General features: G+C 43.1%; 1 protein-coding gene across 4 annotated transcripts in view; it reads left to right on the top strand.

Annotated features, from left to right (window-relative positions):
- Positions 1 to 17,871, top strand: part of SPTBN1 (spectrin beta, non-erythrocytic 1) — a 213,945-nt gene that overhangs the window by 51,134 nt on the left and 144,940 nt on the right. For 3 of the 4 annotated variants that reach the window (XM_033175698.1, XM_033175701.1, XM_033175699.1), the window contains exon 2: positions 17,657 to 17,851. In XM_033175698.1, the coding sequence (XP_033031589.1) occupies positions 17,704 to 17,851 (148 nt within the window). In that variant the 5' untranslated portion in view covers positions 17,657 to 17,703. Of the gene's footprint in view, positions 1 to 17,656; positions 17,852 to 17,871 lie in introns of those variants that run through there. The other variant, XR_004428292.1, reaches the window with a different exon arrangement.

Genomic DNA, 17,871 nt, shown 5'->3' with positions numbered 1-17,871 from the left:
TCACAAGATACTGAGAGTTAGCAGTACCATTGCTAATGAGATTAGAAAGCCTTCATTAATTACAGGATCCTTGGATTGAGATGGGAGTTTAATGGCACAGAAGACAGCTTTAGGGTTCACTTGGTGAATTAATCTGCTCAGGCTGCCATAACAGAATGCCATAGACTGTACGGATTAAACAACAGAAATTTATTTTCTCACTGTTCTGTAGGGTAGAAGTCCGAGATCAAGGAGCTGTCAGTTGATTTCTGATGAGGCTTCTCTTCCTGGCTTGCAGATGGCCACTGCCTCAGTGTGTCCTCACCTGGCCTTTTCTTTGTGCAGATGGATGGGTGCGGGGGGACCATAGTGTCTTTTTGTTCCTTTTATTTTCTTTTTTTTTTTTAATTTTTAATTTTTAATTTTTTTTTTTTTTTTTGTGATACTGGGTCTCACTCTGTTGCCCAGGCTCTAGTGCAGTGGCGTGGTCTCTGCTCACTACAACCTCTGCCTCCCAGGCTCAAGCAATTCTCCTGCCTTAATCTCCCGAGTAGCTGGGGTTATAGGCACCAACCACCGCACCCGGCTAATTTTTGTATTTTTATTAGAGACACGGTTTCACCATTGTTAACCAGACTGGTCTCAACCTTCTGACCTCAGGTGATCCGCCCACCTCAACCTCCCAAAGTGCTGGGATGATAGGCTTGAGCCACTGCACGGTGCCGGGCCATTCTTTGTTCCTTTTCTGATGACTACAGTCCTGTTGGATTAGGGCCCTACCATTATGACTGCACTTAAGCTAGATTACCTCCCTACAGGCTGTGTCTCTGAATACAGTCACATTAGGGGTTACTCCTACAACATGTGAATTTGGAAGGTGAGCACAATTTGGTCCATAACACTCAGGCTCCACTAAAAATCCAGCTACTGCTCGTGCCCAGCCCCTGATTTTTCTCTCTCTGCAGAGTCATAGAATACTAACAGAATTTAGTTCCCTCCAAATGTTCCAAATTGCCCTGACATCCGGTTCATTCTTCTGTGCTGTTGATTTTGACAAAAGAAGCAACTGCTTCGAAAGCATTTTGAGATAGGAAAAACAAAGCGCATATGATGTTGCAGATATTTTGGGAAATAGAAAACTTGTTTATTAGTAACATATTTCAAGGACATGAAGTTATGGGCTTGATTTTGGTCAAGTAAGTAGTTGAAAAATGCAGTTTCAAAAATCACATCACCAGGGAGATTTTAAAGAAATTCAGAGTGGTGTGGATGCCCTGATCTTGCCTCCTAACTTTTTCCCTCTATTGGGAGAACACAGAAACTTGCCGATTCCTTTTGCTCTTATGCGTGATTGAAGACTTCACCAGCTAAGATCTTACTTTCATTTTGCAGTCGTTTGAGCAATAGTAGGAGCCAGGTAAGTTTGACTTACAAGCCCATGCAGCTTTGGACAGGCTGTGCATTATCCTGTGACTTTCTGGAAAGAGTGGTAAGGTATCCCCAGCTTGAGTGTTGGGCTCATTGGCTCAGTTGAATAGGGTCTGGCCCCACAGTAGTCATACTTAACATACTTAACTTGTGGCTGTCACCTATGATAAATGCATTGTAAATCAGAGATCTCCTTTGTGGCTCTAAACTTACGGCAATGTTTTAGGCACCATGGCTCATTTTTCTTGTATACTCATGTTTAGATATTCTGGAGAGCCAAAGTGAATCCACATTTACTTTAACAGACTTTTGTTACCAAGCTTGATATTGAGTACGTTTGAAAAATAAGCTTTTAAGCAGTCATGTGCAGGCCTCTAATGGATTCCAGACTGTATAGACTGTATTGTTAAACAATATTTTGTTTCTTTTTTTTTTTCAGATTGATCAGGTTTAAACAGATTTTAGTAATAGAGCAGTGGTCTCCAACCTTTTTGGCACCAGGGACTGGTTTCATGGAAGACAGTTTTTCCACTGACGGTTGTGGGGATGGTTTCGGGATGATTCAAACGCATTACATTTATTGTGCACTTTATATCTATTATTATTACATTGTAATATATAATGAAATACTTCTGGTGGGACATGGTAGCTCATACCTGTAATCCCAGCACTTAGGGAGGCCAAAGTGGGCGAATCACCTGAGGTCAGGAGTTCGAGACCAGCCTGACCAACATAGTGAAACCCTGTCTCTACTAAACATACAAAAATTAGACAGGTGTGGTGGTGGCACATGTCTGCAATCCCAGCTAGGGATTGCAGAGGCTGAGGCCGGAGAACCTCTTGAACCCAAGAGGCAGAGGTTGCAATGAGCCGAGATCATGCCACTGCACTCCAGCCCGGGCGACAGAGCTAGACTCTATCTCAAAAAATAACAATAGTAATAATAATAGTTTTACAACTAACCATGATATAGAATCACCTGAGCTTGTTTTCCTGCAACTAGATGGTCCCATTGGCAGGGGTGATAGGAAACAGTGACAGATCATCCGGCATTAGATTCCCATTAGGAGCGCCCAATCCCAATCCCTCTCATGTGCAGTTCACAGTAGGGTTTGTGCTCCTGGGAGGCTCTAATGCCACCACGAATCTGACAGGAGGCAGAGCTCAGATGGTAGGTATATGCAAACCATGGGGAACAGCTGTACTTCGCTTGCTTGTCTGCTGCTCACCTTCTGCTGTGTGGCCTGGGAGTTGGGGACCCGTCTAATAGAGGTTCGATCATGTTAAAATGATAATTATTTGAATGTTTTTTCTAGGATTGATGTTCTTTTCCTTTCAAGTATCGTATGCCAATCTTTAGTCATTTTGTTTATTTGAAAGGTTATGGATTTCTAAGTAAGTTTGGGAAACATTTACCAAGCATACAAAGGGGAAAGGCTTGTTGCTGCAGTGTTGGTGCAAGCAATGGTAGTTACTTGAACAGCTCTTTGAGAAAATTTAACTAATAAAGTGTAAATCTCTGGAAATCTGGGTTGCCGTGACAGTCTAGGATTTAGGATATTTTACAAAGGGAAATGATGTTAAAATCATCTGTATTTAAAATAAATATGTTAAAATGCAAATACAGGTGACATTGTGAAATTAGTGATTACTGCAATCCTATCCAAATATGACCCCTCATGTTTTGTGACAGTTGAAAATAAATTTATAATTTTATAACTTACAAATTTATAACCTTCGCTGAATGAATCTGAGTAAAGAGAAGGTTGTTCTTATGTAACAATGAGAATTTTACTGGGATCCAAAGTACATACACTTTAGGTAGGAAGAAGCACTGTGCTTTAGAGTTAGATTACGCTGCGGCGACACAGCTCCTACCATCTGCGTTGCATTTCACAGTTGTCTTTGAGCACCTGCTGTGGCTTAGGTGCCCTGCTGGGTACTAACGGTTTAAAGATGAACAGAATAGGCTGGGCGCGGTGGCTTACACCTGTAATCCCAGCACTTTGGGAGGCTGAGGCGGGCAGATCACTTGAGCCCAGGAGACCAGCCTAGGCAACGTGGCGAAACCCTGGCTCTACAAAAGATACAAAAATTAGCCAGGCGTGGTGGTGGTTGCTGGTGGTCCCAGCTACTGGGGAGGCGGAGGTCCTGGAGGCAGAGGTTGCAGTGAGCCAACATTGCACCACTGCACTCCAGCCTGGGCAACAGAGTGAATCCCTGTCTCAAAACAAACAAGAAACCACTCTAGAACAGAACAGAGAGGATGCTGGCCCTTGCAGAGCTTGTGGTGGTAGGGGGAGGTGTATGTGTCCCACATATCACTTGGTATAGTGTTGCTTTTCAGTGCAGTTTTGCATATTTCTTTCATTTCATTCTCTTCCAGGTAATTGGGATATGCATTTCCACTTGATAGATTTGCAGAGGATTTTGGCATTGGGTTGCTCTAGGAGAAGTCAGCCTACAAATAAAAAATTCTTTATTGTTCCTGTGTTGTTCAGGCATATGATACTAACTTATGAAATTTCACAACGAATAAGGCAATGAAATGCCAAATTCACCGAAATTCAGGATTGGTATTCTGGCAGCAGCACCATTAGAACTATACTCTAATGTAATTTAAAACTATTTAGAATTAAATGTAAGACCAAATTTTTATTTATGGTGGCTTAGAAACACCCCACATTAGCCATAAGACCATGGTGCTAGTTCTCTATTGATTTAATAATTTCTGTTTTTGAAAATAATTTAGTCAACCAGAAGACATCAGTTAATTTCAATTTTAATAGCGCTTCTCTGTATGTGGAACAGAAACAAGGATGGCCTTGAACTGCCATGTATGTGAGAATAGCTGTGTATTTATTTGATAGGACTTAAAAAATATTTTAGTTGGTTCAAGTTAGGTGATTTTGAGGCTTATAAATGAACACTGGAAAAATTAACCTTTCTCTCTAGATCTACTTTCAACATTCAGCTGATTTTTCAAAGTATTAGAACTTATAAAATTATATTTAGAATTTAGAGAGTATTATATGTAAGCAGAGAAGAAGTAAAGTACTTTAAATTTTTTTTTTTTTTTTTTTTTTTTTGAGATGGAGTCTCGCTCTGTTGCCCGGGCTGGAGTGCAGTGGCATGATCTCAGCTCACTGCAAGCTCTGCCTCCCAAGTTCATGCCATTCTCCTGCCTCAGCCTCCTGGGTAGCTGGGACTACAGGCGCCTGCCACCACTCCTGGTTAGTTTTTTGTATTTTTAGTAGAGATGGGGTTTCACTGTGTTAGCCAGGATGGTCTCGATCTCCTGACCTCGTGATCCGCCTGCCTCGGCCTCCCAAAGTCCTGGGATTACAGGCGTGAGCCACCATGCCTGGCCTGGTACTTTACAATTTTAATGTATGAATAGTGAAGAAGGATAAATTTCTATGCAGCATATAAAGAATTTTCATGTCAGGGGCTCAAATAATCAATCCATTTGTAATATCACTGTTCCTTGTGCAATTTGCTCTGTGAAATGGAGGAAGGTGAGGGGGGTGCCATGTTTCTCTCTTGTATTGTTTTCTGTCATAGAGTGTATTCATGGTTATACTGTGTAATAATGATAAGTTTTTAAACCATGGTGATGAGATCTTTTTGGCAGAATGTTTTAAAATAAACAGTGTATTTCCCACAAGTGAAATGTTTAAAAACAATTGATTTCCATTATAGCAAGGGTGAATTTTGCTCCTTCAAAGAGTATAGAGCCTGGTTGAATTTGCCCATTAAGAAAAAAAAAAAGTGTCTATTGGACTGTATTGTTTATAAAGCTAGAACCACCTTCCACCTTCCAGTGGCATCTTCCATCTTTATAGTAAAGTTATAGGAAAGAGTTTTATCTCTGAATATTGAGAACAGAAGTTCATAATGGGCGTTTTAGCATTTGAATATTGTAGGAAGAAGATGACTAAATCTTCACTGCTCCCCTAAGGTACACACACGTTAGTTCTGGTTGGGGGGTAGTAGCCACTCTGAGATTTTGTATCAGAGACATAAAGAGTAGGACCCGTGATATGTGAAATTCTAATTCTTTGGTACAGAGAAATGTGCTCTTCATCTTTCTCTCTTTTGAGGCTTTTTTCAAGTGTTCGAAACCGCCATTGCAAAACTTTAACTGAGACAGCAAAAGAGATCTGTACTAACCAACTCCATCTGACTTCTAACCTCCAAGCAGTCCTTGTTCTTTCCTGGGTGTAGGCCGAAGTAACTTTGGGAGGAACTTTGTAGTTTAAAACAAAGATGATAACAAAACCCGCGTCTTGCCTGGGGACTAGATTGCCTTTGTAGGACTAACAAATTAACCACACTATTAGAAAATATGGTTTAGGAGTCATGCTGATGGAGGCTGCAAGATTCTAAACCTCCCCAAATGGCTCCTGGGGAGAATATCAGTATTGCAAAACCTAAGATGAGTGCTTGTGACATTTTGCAGACCCTGTCCTCGATGGATCAGCTGGCACCACCCAGATGGATAAACTGGCTTATCTGGTCTTGTGGCCCCCACCCAGGACTGTCTCAGTGCAAGAGAACATTTTCAACTCTGTATTCATCTCCAGCCCTACCAGTCAGAACTGCCAACTCAGTGGCCCCCTACCCACCAAATTATCCTTAAAAACTCCAGTCTCTAAATTCTTGGGGAGACTGTTTTAAGTAATAACAAAACTCTGGTCTGCTGCACAGCCAACTCTGTGTGAATAACTTTATTGCAATTCCCCTGTCTTGATAAATAGGCTCTATCTAGATAGCAGGGGAGGTGAAACTGTTGGGTGGTTACATCTTCATTAAAGGAGATAAGCATTTTTTTCTTTAGCTTGGATAGTGTTTCTCATCATTTTTTCCATTATTCCCATCCCCAATAAGAATTTCTTAGATTATTTGTTTATTTTTGTGACAGGGTCTTGCTCTATCGCCCAGGCTGTGGTGCTTTGACATGATCACAGCTTACTGCAGCCTTGGCCTCCCAGGCTCAAGTGATCCTCCCATCTCAAGCTCAGTGTCTGGGACTACAGGCTTGTGCCACCACACTTGGCTAATTTTTAATGTTTTTGTAGAGACGGGCTCGCTTTGTTGCCCGGGCTGGTCTCAAACTCATGGCGTCAAGCGATCCTCCTGCCTAGGCCACCCAAAGTGCTGGCGTTACAGGTGTGAGCCCCTTAACCCAGTGTGACTTTTTTTTTTTTCTTTTTTTGAGACGGAGTCTCACTGTCGCCCAGACTGGAGTGCGGTGGCTCGATCTCGGCCCACTGCAACCTCCGCTTCCTGGTTCAAGCGATTCTTCTGCCTCAGCTTCCCGAGTAGCTGGGACTACAGGCGCCTACCACTGCCCCTGGCTAATTTTTTGTATTTTTAGTAGAGACTGGGTTTCACCATGTGAGCCAGGATGGTCTCTATCTCCTGACCTCGTGATCCGCCTGCCTTGGCCTCCCAAAGTGCTGGGATTACAGGCGTGAGCCACCGCGCCCGGCCGACATTTTTCTTCTCCTAATTGCCCTCCCATGAAATTTTCATGCCATAAATACATTGTATATCTATGCTTATATGAAAAAGAATACAATTTTTTGCCTCCTCCCCAAAATGAATTTTCATTCCTTTTGGGGGCAATGCCACCCCCATTGTGTATGTACAGGGAAACCTGGCTGGGTGGGTAACTGCCCTAGGCGCAATTAGACTTTGATGGGGGTCATTCATTTCCTTATTTAAGAACCTTGAGTCTTTTTGATATTTTTCTGACATGGACCACTATTAAAGGGTTCTTGCCTTAGAGCGTAAGCCAGTTTGTTCATTTAAAGCATGGGCTTTGGAGTCATACCCACTTGGTTCAAGTCCTCTTGGTTTCTTCATTTTTTTGCTGTGCACCACCAGCAAAACTGGTTTATTCACCTGTAAAATAGGGCTAATAGTAGTATCTATTTTAAAAGGTTGCTGAGGAGGATGGAATGAGAAAGCAAATAAAGCACCATGCCCCAGAAAGTGTAAGCCATCCTCTCAAAATGTAATTTTTAACTGTGTTAGGGTTTAGTCTTCACCTCTGCATTTTAAAGATTAGATTGTGTTCTGATGGTACAAGATTCAGTAGTGATAAAGATATTGTGATAAAAGCATCATAGCTGTGTGACTTGATTGAGTTGTTTAACTCTTGGGGCCCCAGTTTCCGTATTTTTGTTAATTATGATTGAAAATACACAATAAATGGACTGAAACATCAAATATGGTAGTAATCCTAATAAATGCAAATGGATTATGCTTGCCGACTAAGTGACAGAAACTCTTGGGTTAGATTGAAACAAAGAGAAGCATACCTAAAACAAAATGACTCTCCAAGTGTGAAATCAAAATGTCTGAGACAGGTCTCAGTCAATTGAGAAAGTTTATTTTGTCAAGGTTAAGGACATACCAGTGACATAGCCTTTGGAGGTCCTGATAACATGTGCCTAGGGTGGTCAGGGTGCAGCTTGCTTTTATACATTTTAGAGAGACACAATACATCAATCAGTACATGTAAGATTTCCATTGATTTGATCTGGAAGGGCGGGATAGGGAGGAGCCTTCCAGGTCATAGGTAGATTTAAGTTTTTTCTGAGTTCTTATCAGTAGAAAGGAATGTCTGGATTTTGTTAAGGGGTTGTGGAGACCTAGGTTTTATCATGCAGATGGGGCCTCCAAGTAGCAGGCGTCAGAGAGAATAGACTTTGAGTATTTCTTATCCCACTTAAGGTCTGAGTTGATGTTAATGCTGGAGGGGGATAGTGAGATATGTCCAACCCCCCACCTCCTTCCATCTTGGCCTGAAAGAGATTTTCAGGCAACTCGGGGATGTCCTTGGCCAAGAGGGCCCATTCAGATGGTTGGGGGCCTTAGAATTTTATTTTTAGTTTACAGAGGGTTTGAAATAATGGGATAGAAAAATACATACCAGGCAAATATTACTATCAATCAAAATAGAGTTCACATGTTAATAGGGACAAAAACAATATTTCATAATGTTAACAGCTCACCTAGAAGCTAAAATAATTATGATCTTGTAACATACTCAGAGAATTGGAAAGAAAATCTGATAATCATAGTGGGAAATATTACTATACTCTGCCATTGATAAACAAAAGTTAGTATAGCTATAGATTACTTGAAATCCAAAATACTTTATTAACAAGAGTTTAATAATTTAATAATTATTAATAGGTCTCAGAGAAACTTTCCCTCTCAGGATGATCTGATTTTCTGAATTTTGGCTGAACTGTATACGGCTCTATACTGCCTTTTTTTTTTTTTTTTTTTTTTCTTTTTGAGATAGAGTCTCGCTGTGCCTCTCAAGCTGGGGTGCAGTAGTGCTGTCTCGGCTCACTGCAACCTCCACCTCCTGGGTTCAAGCAGTTCTCCTGCCTCAGCCTCCTGAGTAGCTGGGATTACAGGCTCCTGCCACCATGCCCAGCTAATTTTTGTATTTTTAGTAGAAATGGGGTTTCACCATGTTAGCCAGGCTGGTCTTGAACTCCTGACCTCATGATCCGCCCTTCTCGGCCTCCCATAGTGCTGGGATTACAGGTGTGAGGCACCGTGCCTGGCCTTTTTTTTTTTTTTTAAACAGTGAATGTGTTCCTGTAAAGCTATAGTACACTGGATTGTTTTAAAAGTGAAAGCTACTTTAATAACGGACATTGTATGCTTGTGACTTTTCTTGTGTTGTTAATTATCATGCTGTGACTTTTCATGTGTATCTTTGTATTTATGAGTAGAGAACTCTGAATGTTTGGGATGCAATCTCGATCCCTTTTTGGCACTGGCCCCATGTACCTGAGTAATTATTAAGAAACAGTAGTTTCTTAATAACTTGGACACAGGGCGGGGAACATCACACACCGGGGCCTGTGGTGGGTGGGGGGATGGGAGAGGGATAGCATTAGGAGAAATGCCTAATGTAAATGATGAGGTAATGGGTGCAGTAAACCAACACGGCATGTGTATACATATGTAACAAACCTGCACATTGTGCACATGTACACTAGAACTTAAAATATAATTAAAAAAAAGAAACAGTGGTTTCTTATAGATACTCCTTGTTGGCAGCTGAACAGTTGAGATAGTTGAAGCAAAATTCTCAGACACACAGTTTGCAGTTTGGTGCCTTCAGAGTCCTTAGAAGGCCTTTTTAAAGATAGCATACCAGCATCCGGTGTACACTTTTTCAATTCTTTTATGAATAAAGTGGGAGAGTTTTAAGTGTCTGCAGAACATTTGGGTCTGTGAATTCTGCCAAAGTAATTGTTACATAGTTTTCTTCCTCGAAAAGGATTGGCGAACGTTGGTCGCCTTCTTCATTTTATTTAATTTGAGCCTTTAAGGCCGGGCGCGGTGGCTCAAGCCTGTAATCCCAGCACTTTGGGAGGCCGAGACGGGCGGATCGCGAGGTCAGGAGATCGAGACCATCCTGGCTAACACGGTGAAACCCCGTCTCTACTAAAAATACAAAAACTAGCCGGGCGAGATGGCGGGCGCCTGTAGTCCCAGCTACTTGGGAGGCTGAGGCAGGAGAATGGCGTAAACCCGGGAGGCGGAGCTTGCAGTGAGCTGAGATCCGGCCACTGCACTCCAGTCCGGGCAACAGAGCGAGACTCCGCCTCAAAAAAAAAAAAAAAAAAAAATTGGGTATTAAGGAAATGTGTGTATATGTATGTGTGCATATGTGTAGTGCTAATGAAAATTCCGTGTGTTCTCTATTTGCTGCTTTACTCTCTGAAATCTGAGTAGTTCAGATAAAAAATTTTTTTCCAAGGGTAAAAACTAAATTAAAAAGGGAAATCTAAATTTTATTATGTGTATGGAGAGGCACCTTATTAAATATTCACTTGTTCATTAGCAGCCTATTTTAAAAATGTGACTTTCTTGAAAGCAGAGAGTCTACCAGATCTATGTAAGTCAGAAGAGTATATGTTTCAGGCGTTGTGACTGATGGAGATAGTACCTGAGTGGCAGCTCCAATTAACTTTGCCCCTGTGCTCTCACCTCCCAATCCTCCCTCCGCCACCCGCCCAGGCAGCCCATTCAGAAACAAATAATTAGCAAGCACCTAACGTTAGCAGGCACCCTGCTAGGAGTTATAAAGACAGAATGATGGGATCGTGACCTCAAGAGGCCGTGGCTTATTGATGGTAAGTAAATAGAAGGTTTGTAATTATGAATCTATCTTTTAATGACAGGTCAGCAGTGCATAAGGTGTCAGAGGGAGTGCATGTGGGCACTAAGGTTGCCTAATTCAGACCAGGTGGTGGTGGTGATGCTGGTGAGTGATTCCAGGAGGTTCCTGGGTGTAGTGATACCTGAGCTAGGATTTGCAGGAAGAGTAAAGAGCTGTTCCAGGTGATAGGTTTGGAACTGAGACAAGAACATGATTGTTCTCTCTCAGGAGTTGCAAGAGCTTATGACACGGATAGTGGGAGCAGGCTAGAGAGATGGACAGGGTCCTCATGGAGAATCTCATTTTCTCTCCTAAGGCTTCTTGGCGTTATTCTGAAGGCATCAGGAACCAACTGGTAGATTTTAGTTTTTAGGGGGTAAAATGACCGGAATTACATTTTAGCATGGTCCTTCTGGTAGCATTGTAGGGGAATGGATTAGGGATTACAATGAGAGATGAGGAGCTGAAATGAGAAACTCCTGCTGGAGCTAACTCATGAGATTTTCAGGAGGTACAAGTTACCTTAGGACCACCCTGTGGAGGGAGAGGGAGAAATGAAAGGTGACTGCGAGGTTTCTGGCTGGGGCAACTGGGAGAAGTGGGGATGCCATTCAACGAGGGAGTGGTGGAGGAGATGGCGGGGCCTAGAGGTGGCAGCTGTGAGTTCGATGTTCGCCAGGTGGAGTTCGTGATTGTTAGGAGACACCTGCACCTTGCTGTCCAGGGAGCAGCTGTCAGCACCGGGTAACCAGCAAAGACAGGGAAGTGGGTGATGTCACCAAGGCAGATTTTGTAGAGTAACAGAAGAGGGTACTGGAAAGTAGCCTGGGGATTATTGTTTCTTCATAGAAGAAAAACCTACAAGTTTATCTGATACCTGTGTGACTTAGAAAATAAGTGTGGCATCTTGGGAAGTAAGAGAACAGGTAAAGTATTTTCCCTCTGGGCTGTTCCAGGTATTGCCTTTACGAATTTTAATTAATATAGAGGAGAACTAATAGAATAGTTCTAAAGCCTGGCATGGTAACATACCAGTTTCTTTCCTAATGGTTATGACCTGTGGTAGCTCATGCCAGAGATGTAGAAATCTTTGCCTCAAAGATTCAGGATAATAATTTCCACATCCATTTCTGCCTTGGTCCACCTGTTTGAAGAAATGAATTTAGTGTCTGCTTATTGAAGCAGAAAATAACAATAAAGCATCTGGAATTTCATCTTATGTGCATCTTATGGAAAATTCCAGTTCATAGGACATAGGATTAGAGAAGAGTAATTTGAGCGGGAGGATCTTGGCTTTTCTACATATTCCTTTTTATACACACACACACACACTCTCACTCCCCCTACCGCATCCCACCCCACCCCACCCCACAATGGAGAAGAGCGGGGAAAGTAGATAGACACTTTCGAGTATCTTTTTGAAACCTACTCACAAAGAACATGGGCATTACCCATATCACACGCAGGGTATTACTGTTTTTATTCATTCAAAAGTTGTTTAATGAGCTCCTACTGTGGTGATCAAGTCCAGTGGAATCCAGGCCCTCGCTCTGCTAGTAGAAGCACGAGGGCCTTTCTCTTCAAGGGGAGATTCCCTTTTCTTGTATCAGCCTTACATAGTCCTTTCCCGGTTTCCTAATGGTGGAACCACCAGGCAGAGTTCCAAGATGGCCAAGCCTTCCTCCCTTCTTTTCCTAACCTTCCCACAGCTATTTAAAGAAGTATAGATGACTTCACAGCCCACGGGAGCCATGGCCAATAGCACCTTGAGAAAGCCCAACCCTTTTTAGATAACCTCCTGGGACACCTGTATGTGTGATATAAACTGTCCTCACAGCTGGCCCAGTCCCGTGTGGAAGTGGGTTAGAGGATAATGATGTTTGTAGAATGCTGGAGTTTGGAGTCTCCATGCCATGGGCACACTCTTCCATACTCTTGTCCTGACTCTGACTTCTTCACCCTCACATCACTCCCTTGCTGCTGTTGAGTGCCTAGAAGGGACCTTCCACGATGGCTATGGTGGGAGCAAGGGATGTTTTGCCTTGAAATTGCTTTGAAAATAAAATAATGGGTTCTATCACTGTAAATACTCAGTTTTGTCTTTGGACAAAGAACATTGTCTTTGGACAGATGGAGAATACTGAAGAAAAAAGATGTCTGTCTCTAGTAACAAATTCTGGACACTTAAGTGAAACAGTTGAATAAAAAGAAGAACTCAGAGCATTGCTTTATTTTGTTGTTGTTTTTTTGAGACGAGTCTTACTCTGTCGCTTGGGCTGGAGTGCGGTGACGCGATCATGGCTCACTGCGGCCTTGACCTCTTGGGCTCAAGTGATCCTCCCGCCTCAGCCTCCCAAGTAGCTGGGACTACAGGCACGTGCCACCATCCTAGCTGGTTTTTGTAGAGACAGTGAAGAGGAGTGGGGAGGGCGTCTCACCATCTTGCCCAGGCTGGTCTCAAACTCCTGGGCTCAAGTGGTCTGGCCACTGTGGCCTCCCAAATTGTTGAGATTACAGGTGTGAGCCACTGGTGCGAGCCACTGTGACTGGCATATATATATGTATTTATTTTGTACGAAGACTAGTGGATAATTTGGATTCTTTCACTTCCCACTTCTGTGTTTTTTTTTGTTTTTTTCTTTTGAGACAGAGTCTGACTCTGTCACCCAGGGTGGAGTGCAGTGGCATGATTATGTTTCACTGCAACCTCCACCTCCCTGGCTCAAGTGATCCTCCTACCTCAGCCTCCCAAATAGCTGGAACTACAGGCGCATGCCACCCCACTTGCCTTTTTTTTTTTTTTTTTTGTAGAGATGGGGATCTCACTGTGTTGTTGAGGCTTGGTCTTGAACTCCTGGGGTCAAGGGATCTGCCTGCTTTGGTCTCCCAAAGTGCTGGGATTACAGGCGTGAGCCACCACTCCTGGCCTAACCTTTCCGTTTTAAGGAACAATAACTGATTTTAAGGAACACCATTAAGAAAGAACATTAGGGAAAAAAGTGCTTTAGTTCTCTGAATGACTTACTTTAAGCTTAAGACAAGAATTACCACTTACTTATTAAGTAATCTGTGGGCTGGGCAAGGTGGCTCACACCTGTAATCCCAGGACTTTGTGAGGCCAAGGCAAACGGATTGCCTGAGGTCAGAGTTTGAGACCAGCCTGGCCAACATGGTGAAACCCTATCTCTACTAAAAATACACAAATTAGCTGGGCATGATGGTGCACATCTGTAATCCTCACTACTCAGGAGGGTGAGGCAGGAGAATTGCTTGAATCTGGGAGGCGGAGGTTGTAGTGAGCTGAGATCATGCCACTGCACTCCAGCCTGGGCAACAGAGAGAGACTCTGTCTCAAAAAAAAAAAAAAAAGGAAATCTGTGGAAAGCAGTTGTTGGTTCAGTGATAGAAAGAGAGATTCTCAGGTGGGGGCAGGGCAGGGGGCCAGGCTGGGCTTCTGCAGGAGTCAAGTGCGGTGGATGTTGCAGCGCAGGTATAGCTGCCCTGGAGGTTTCTTCTCATTGGTCAGCAGGTGGCACCAAATAGCTAAAACTTATCTGGGGAGAGGCATGCCTTGCTTGGGTTTCACCTTGAGTTGAGTTGGATTAAATTTTACTTTCGGTACTTTCAGAATTTGGGATTGATAGCACTTTCACATTTTCTCCCTAGAGATAGAATCCTCCAAGGTTGAATTTTATAAAAGTCTTTGATGTTGATAATAGTAATGAAAGTTAACTATATTCAAGGTCAGATGATTGCATGACAATATTAATTTTCATTTTTTAGAAGGGTTTATGACTTTGAATATTAAATGCCACTGTAAGATCATTCAGTGGAATGTACTGACTGGATTGGGTTTCTGAAGTTTTTGTGTTTTTATGAAATCCCATAAATAAATTGTTAATGTAGGTGTGAAAACTAGTATACCCATGAACGTCCTTATTTGGGATTGAGTATGTCTATCTGATGAGAACCCAGGATTTTACTTCCATTCAGGGTTTTTCTGTTAGAGCAGAGGTGGGTGACAGTTTGAGTCACAGATGTTGTGGCTCAGTTGTAAGGTGGATTCGGTGCTTCTTCCTCAGGAACATGTGGGGTGTGTCGGCGATGCTCTTGGATAGCATGTGAGAAAACAGCTCTGACAAAAGAGCAGGCAGTTGTGTGCTGGTACCACCCAAGAACCTACTATTTATTTAAGGTGTAATTAATTTGTTTCAACTTATTTACCATGGAAACTCGGTTGCATGTGGCATATGTGGTTATGTGCTGGAACTTTTAGAAAGCTGCATTTCAAGCACGATAAATGTTTCTTTTCTGCATATATGGGTTTGTTTATTTTTTATGTAGTGGCATATGTGAGGGGGAAGAATCATCTCTTGAATGATCCTTCTGTGTTGCTGAGTGGTGTCTGGTTTGGTTAGCACGCAGGCTGTCGTGAGGAGGCCTGCTGACTCTGACCCAGGTGCACATCTTGGTGCACGCTGAATAAGGCTTTCACCAAATGAGCATCCAGGTACAAAAACCTGACAATACATTTTTGAGTTTTAAGATGTTGATAACGGCCAGGCATGGTTGCGCACGCCTGTAATCCCAGCACTTTGGGAGGTCAGGGCAGGTGGATCACAAGGTCTAGGAGTTTGAGATCAGCTGGCCAATATGGTGACACCCCATCTCTACCAAAAATACAAAAATTAGCTGGGCATGGTGGCTCACGCCTGTAGTCCCAGCTACTCGGGAGGCTGAGGCAGAAGAATTGCTTGAACCCAGAAGGCGGAGGTTGCAGTGAGCCAAGATGGTGCCACTGCACTCCAGCCTGGGTGACAGAGCGAAACTCCATCTCAAAAAAAAAAAAAATGTTGATAACACGTTTTTTTCTTGGGATATCTTCATACCACTTTAAAAGGGAGGTGGTCTTTTTCCTCCTTTCTTCTTACGTTTGCAGATTAACAACTTACTAAGATAGCTTTATATGCCTGACTGAGCCTGATTCCCCACAGTGAAATTTAAAATATGCAGGAATTTAACCACACCCACAGGCATCAGGCATAGCACTAGCTCAGTTTCTCAATGTCGCAGGTCTAGTCAGTTCTTTACCAGGTCCTGTCAGTTCTCCCTCCAAAGCACACCCACCTCTAAGCACATCCACCTCTTAACCATCCCCACTTCTCCACCCAGAGCTGCACCGCCATCATTTCTGGAGTAACCTTCCAAGTGGCCCCTGCTTCCATTATTGCCGCCTAGAATCTGTTTTTCCACACAGCCCTGGGAAGAATATTTTACAAATACACTCAAGGGTGGTGTCGGTTATTAGCTTAAAATCCTGCAGTTGCTTCCTGTCACACTTGGGCTCGCCCACATCCCTCCCCACCTTGTCTCCGAGTCTCTCCCACTGCCCACTAGACTCTGCCACACTGAACTTGCTGTTCCTCCCGCATGCTATGCTGCTTCCTTTGCCTGAAACACTGTTCTTCTTGATCTGTGCGTGATTCATTCCTCTTGACATTGAGTTCTCAGTTTCAGGACCCACTCAGAGAGGCCTTCCCTGATCACCAGATCTAAAAATAGTCGCTCCCTCTATCACGTGACTCTGCTGTCATTTTTTTTTTCTTTAAACTGTCTTGCCTTTTCTTGTGTGCTTTTTGTCCAGCTCCTACCACTAGGATATAAGTTTCCCTAGGGCCAGGTCCTTATTGTGTTCGTTTGTATCCCTAGCATCTGGTGCAGCACAAGTGCGTAGTAAGTCTTCATTGTATTTTGGTTCAATGAGTGAAAAATGCTATACTGAAGGGAAAAGCTGTTTAAAGCTCATCAGTTCAGGATAAAGAATAGCAATCGTGTACTGAGCATCTGCTGTGCACTGGTACTGTCCTTGGTTGCCATATACTTACATCTTAATTTTTTTTTTTTTTTTTGAGATGGAGTTTTGCTCTTGTTTTTTGAGATGGAGTTTTTTGAGACGAAGCATATTATTCCTTACAGGTTGGAGTGCAATGGCATGATGTCGGCTCACCAAAACCTCCAGCTCCTGAGTTCAAGCAATTCTCCTGCCTCGGCCTCCTGAGTAGCTGGGATTATAGGCATGCGCTAAAAATAATAGTGATGGGGATTCTCCATGTTGGTCAGGCTGGCCTGGAACTCCCGACCTCAGGTGATCCACCCACCTCAGCCTCCCAAAGTGCTGGGATTACAGGCGTGAGCCACTGTGCCTTGCCTTACATCTTAATCTTAAGCATCAGTTTTCTAATATGTAAGTGAGATGTTTAGATAAAATGATCTGCTAGTTCTCTTATATAACATTTTCTGAATTTCCAGGAGAAGCTTAAAGATTATAATTTATGGTGATACACTGTAGGAATAAATGAGTTCATTCAGAAGCCCACATAGGTGTTGATCTACCTCCGATAACATTTCTTTTTTTTTTCCTTTTTGAGATGGAGTCTCGCTCTGTTGCCCAGGCTGGAGTGCAGTGGCGTGATCTCGACTCACTGCAAGCTCCACCTCCCAGATTGGAACAATTCTTCCTACCTCAGCCACCCGAGTAGCTGGGGTTACAGGCATGCGCCACCATGCCCGGCTAATTTTTGTATTTTTAGTAGAGACGGGTTTTCACCATGTTGGCCAGGCTAGTCTTGAACCCCCGACTTCAGGTGATCTGCCCACCTCAGCCTCCCAAAGTGCTGGAATTACAGGCGTGAGCCACTGCACCCGGCCCTCCGATAACATTTTTAAATTGCAGAGTTTAAACTTTAGAAAAAAGGAATAAACCCACTATTTTGGGGGCATCCATCATGTCATTCAGTCCTCTCAACAACCTCTGAAGTATCTTCCCTCTTTAATGGTTGGGGAAACTGAGGCTTAGAGATACTAAGTAACTTGACTAAGGTCACACACCTATTATGAGACAGTGCTAAAATCTGAAACCAGCGTTGCTCCAGAGGACCTATTCTTGGCAAGCACTGTTTTACTTTCTACTCACTCTTATCCCAGTAGGTTCCGTGGGGACTGTATGTACTTTAGACATCTAAATGTTTTTCCTTTTCTTTCTCATAGAACTCTAAGAAGGAGCTGATGTGGAGGAACAGCTGAGACAGTTCAAGATGACGACCACAGTAGCCACAGACTATGACAACATTGAGATCCAGCAGCAGTACAGTGATGTCAACAACCGCTGGGATGTTGATGACTGGGACAATGAAAACAGCTCTGCACGGCTCTTTGAGCGGTCCCGCATCAAGGCTCTGGCAGGTGAGTCCTTCATGCCTGTC

The sequence above is a fragment of the Trachypithecus francoisi genome, unplaced genomic scaffold (assembly GCF_009764315.1).
Source record: "Trachypithecus francoisi isolate TF-2019V2 unplaced genomic scaffold, Tfra_2.0 Lachesis_group17, whole genome shotgun sequence".
Taxonomy (NCBI): Eukaryota; Metazoa; Chordata; class Mammalia; order Primates; family Cercopithecidae; genus Trachypithecus; species Trachypithecus francoisi.
This window is presented reverse-complemented; position numbering and strand designations above follow the sequence as displayed.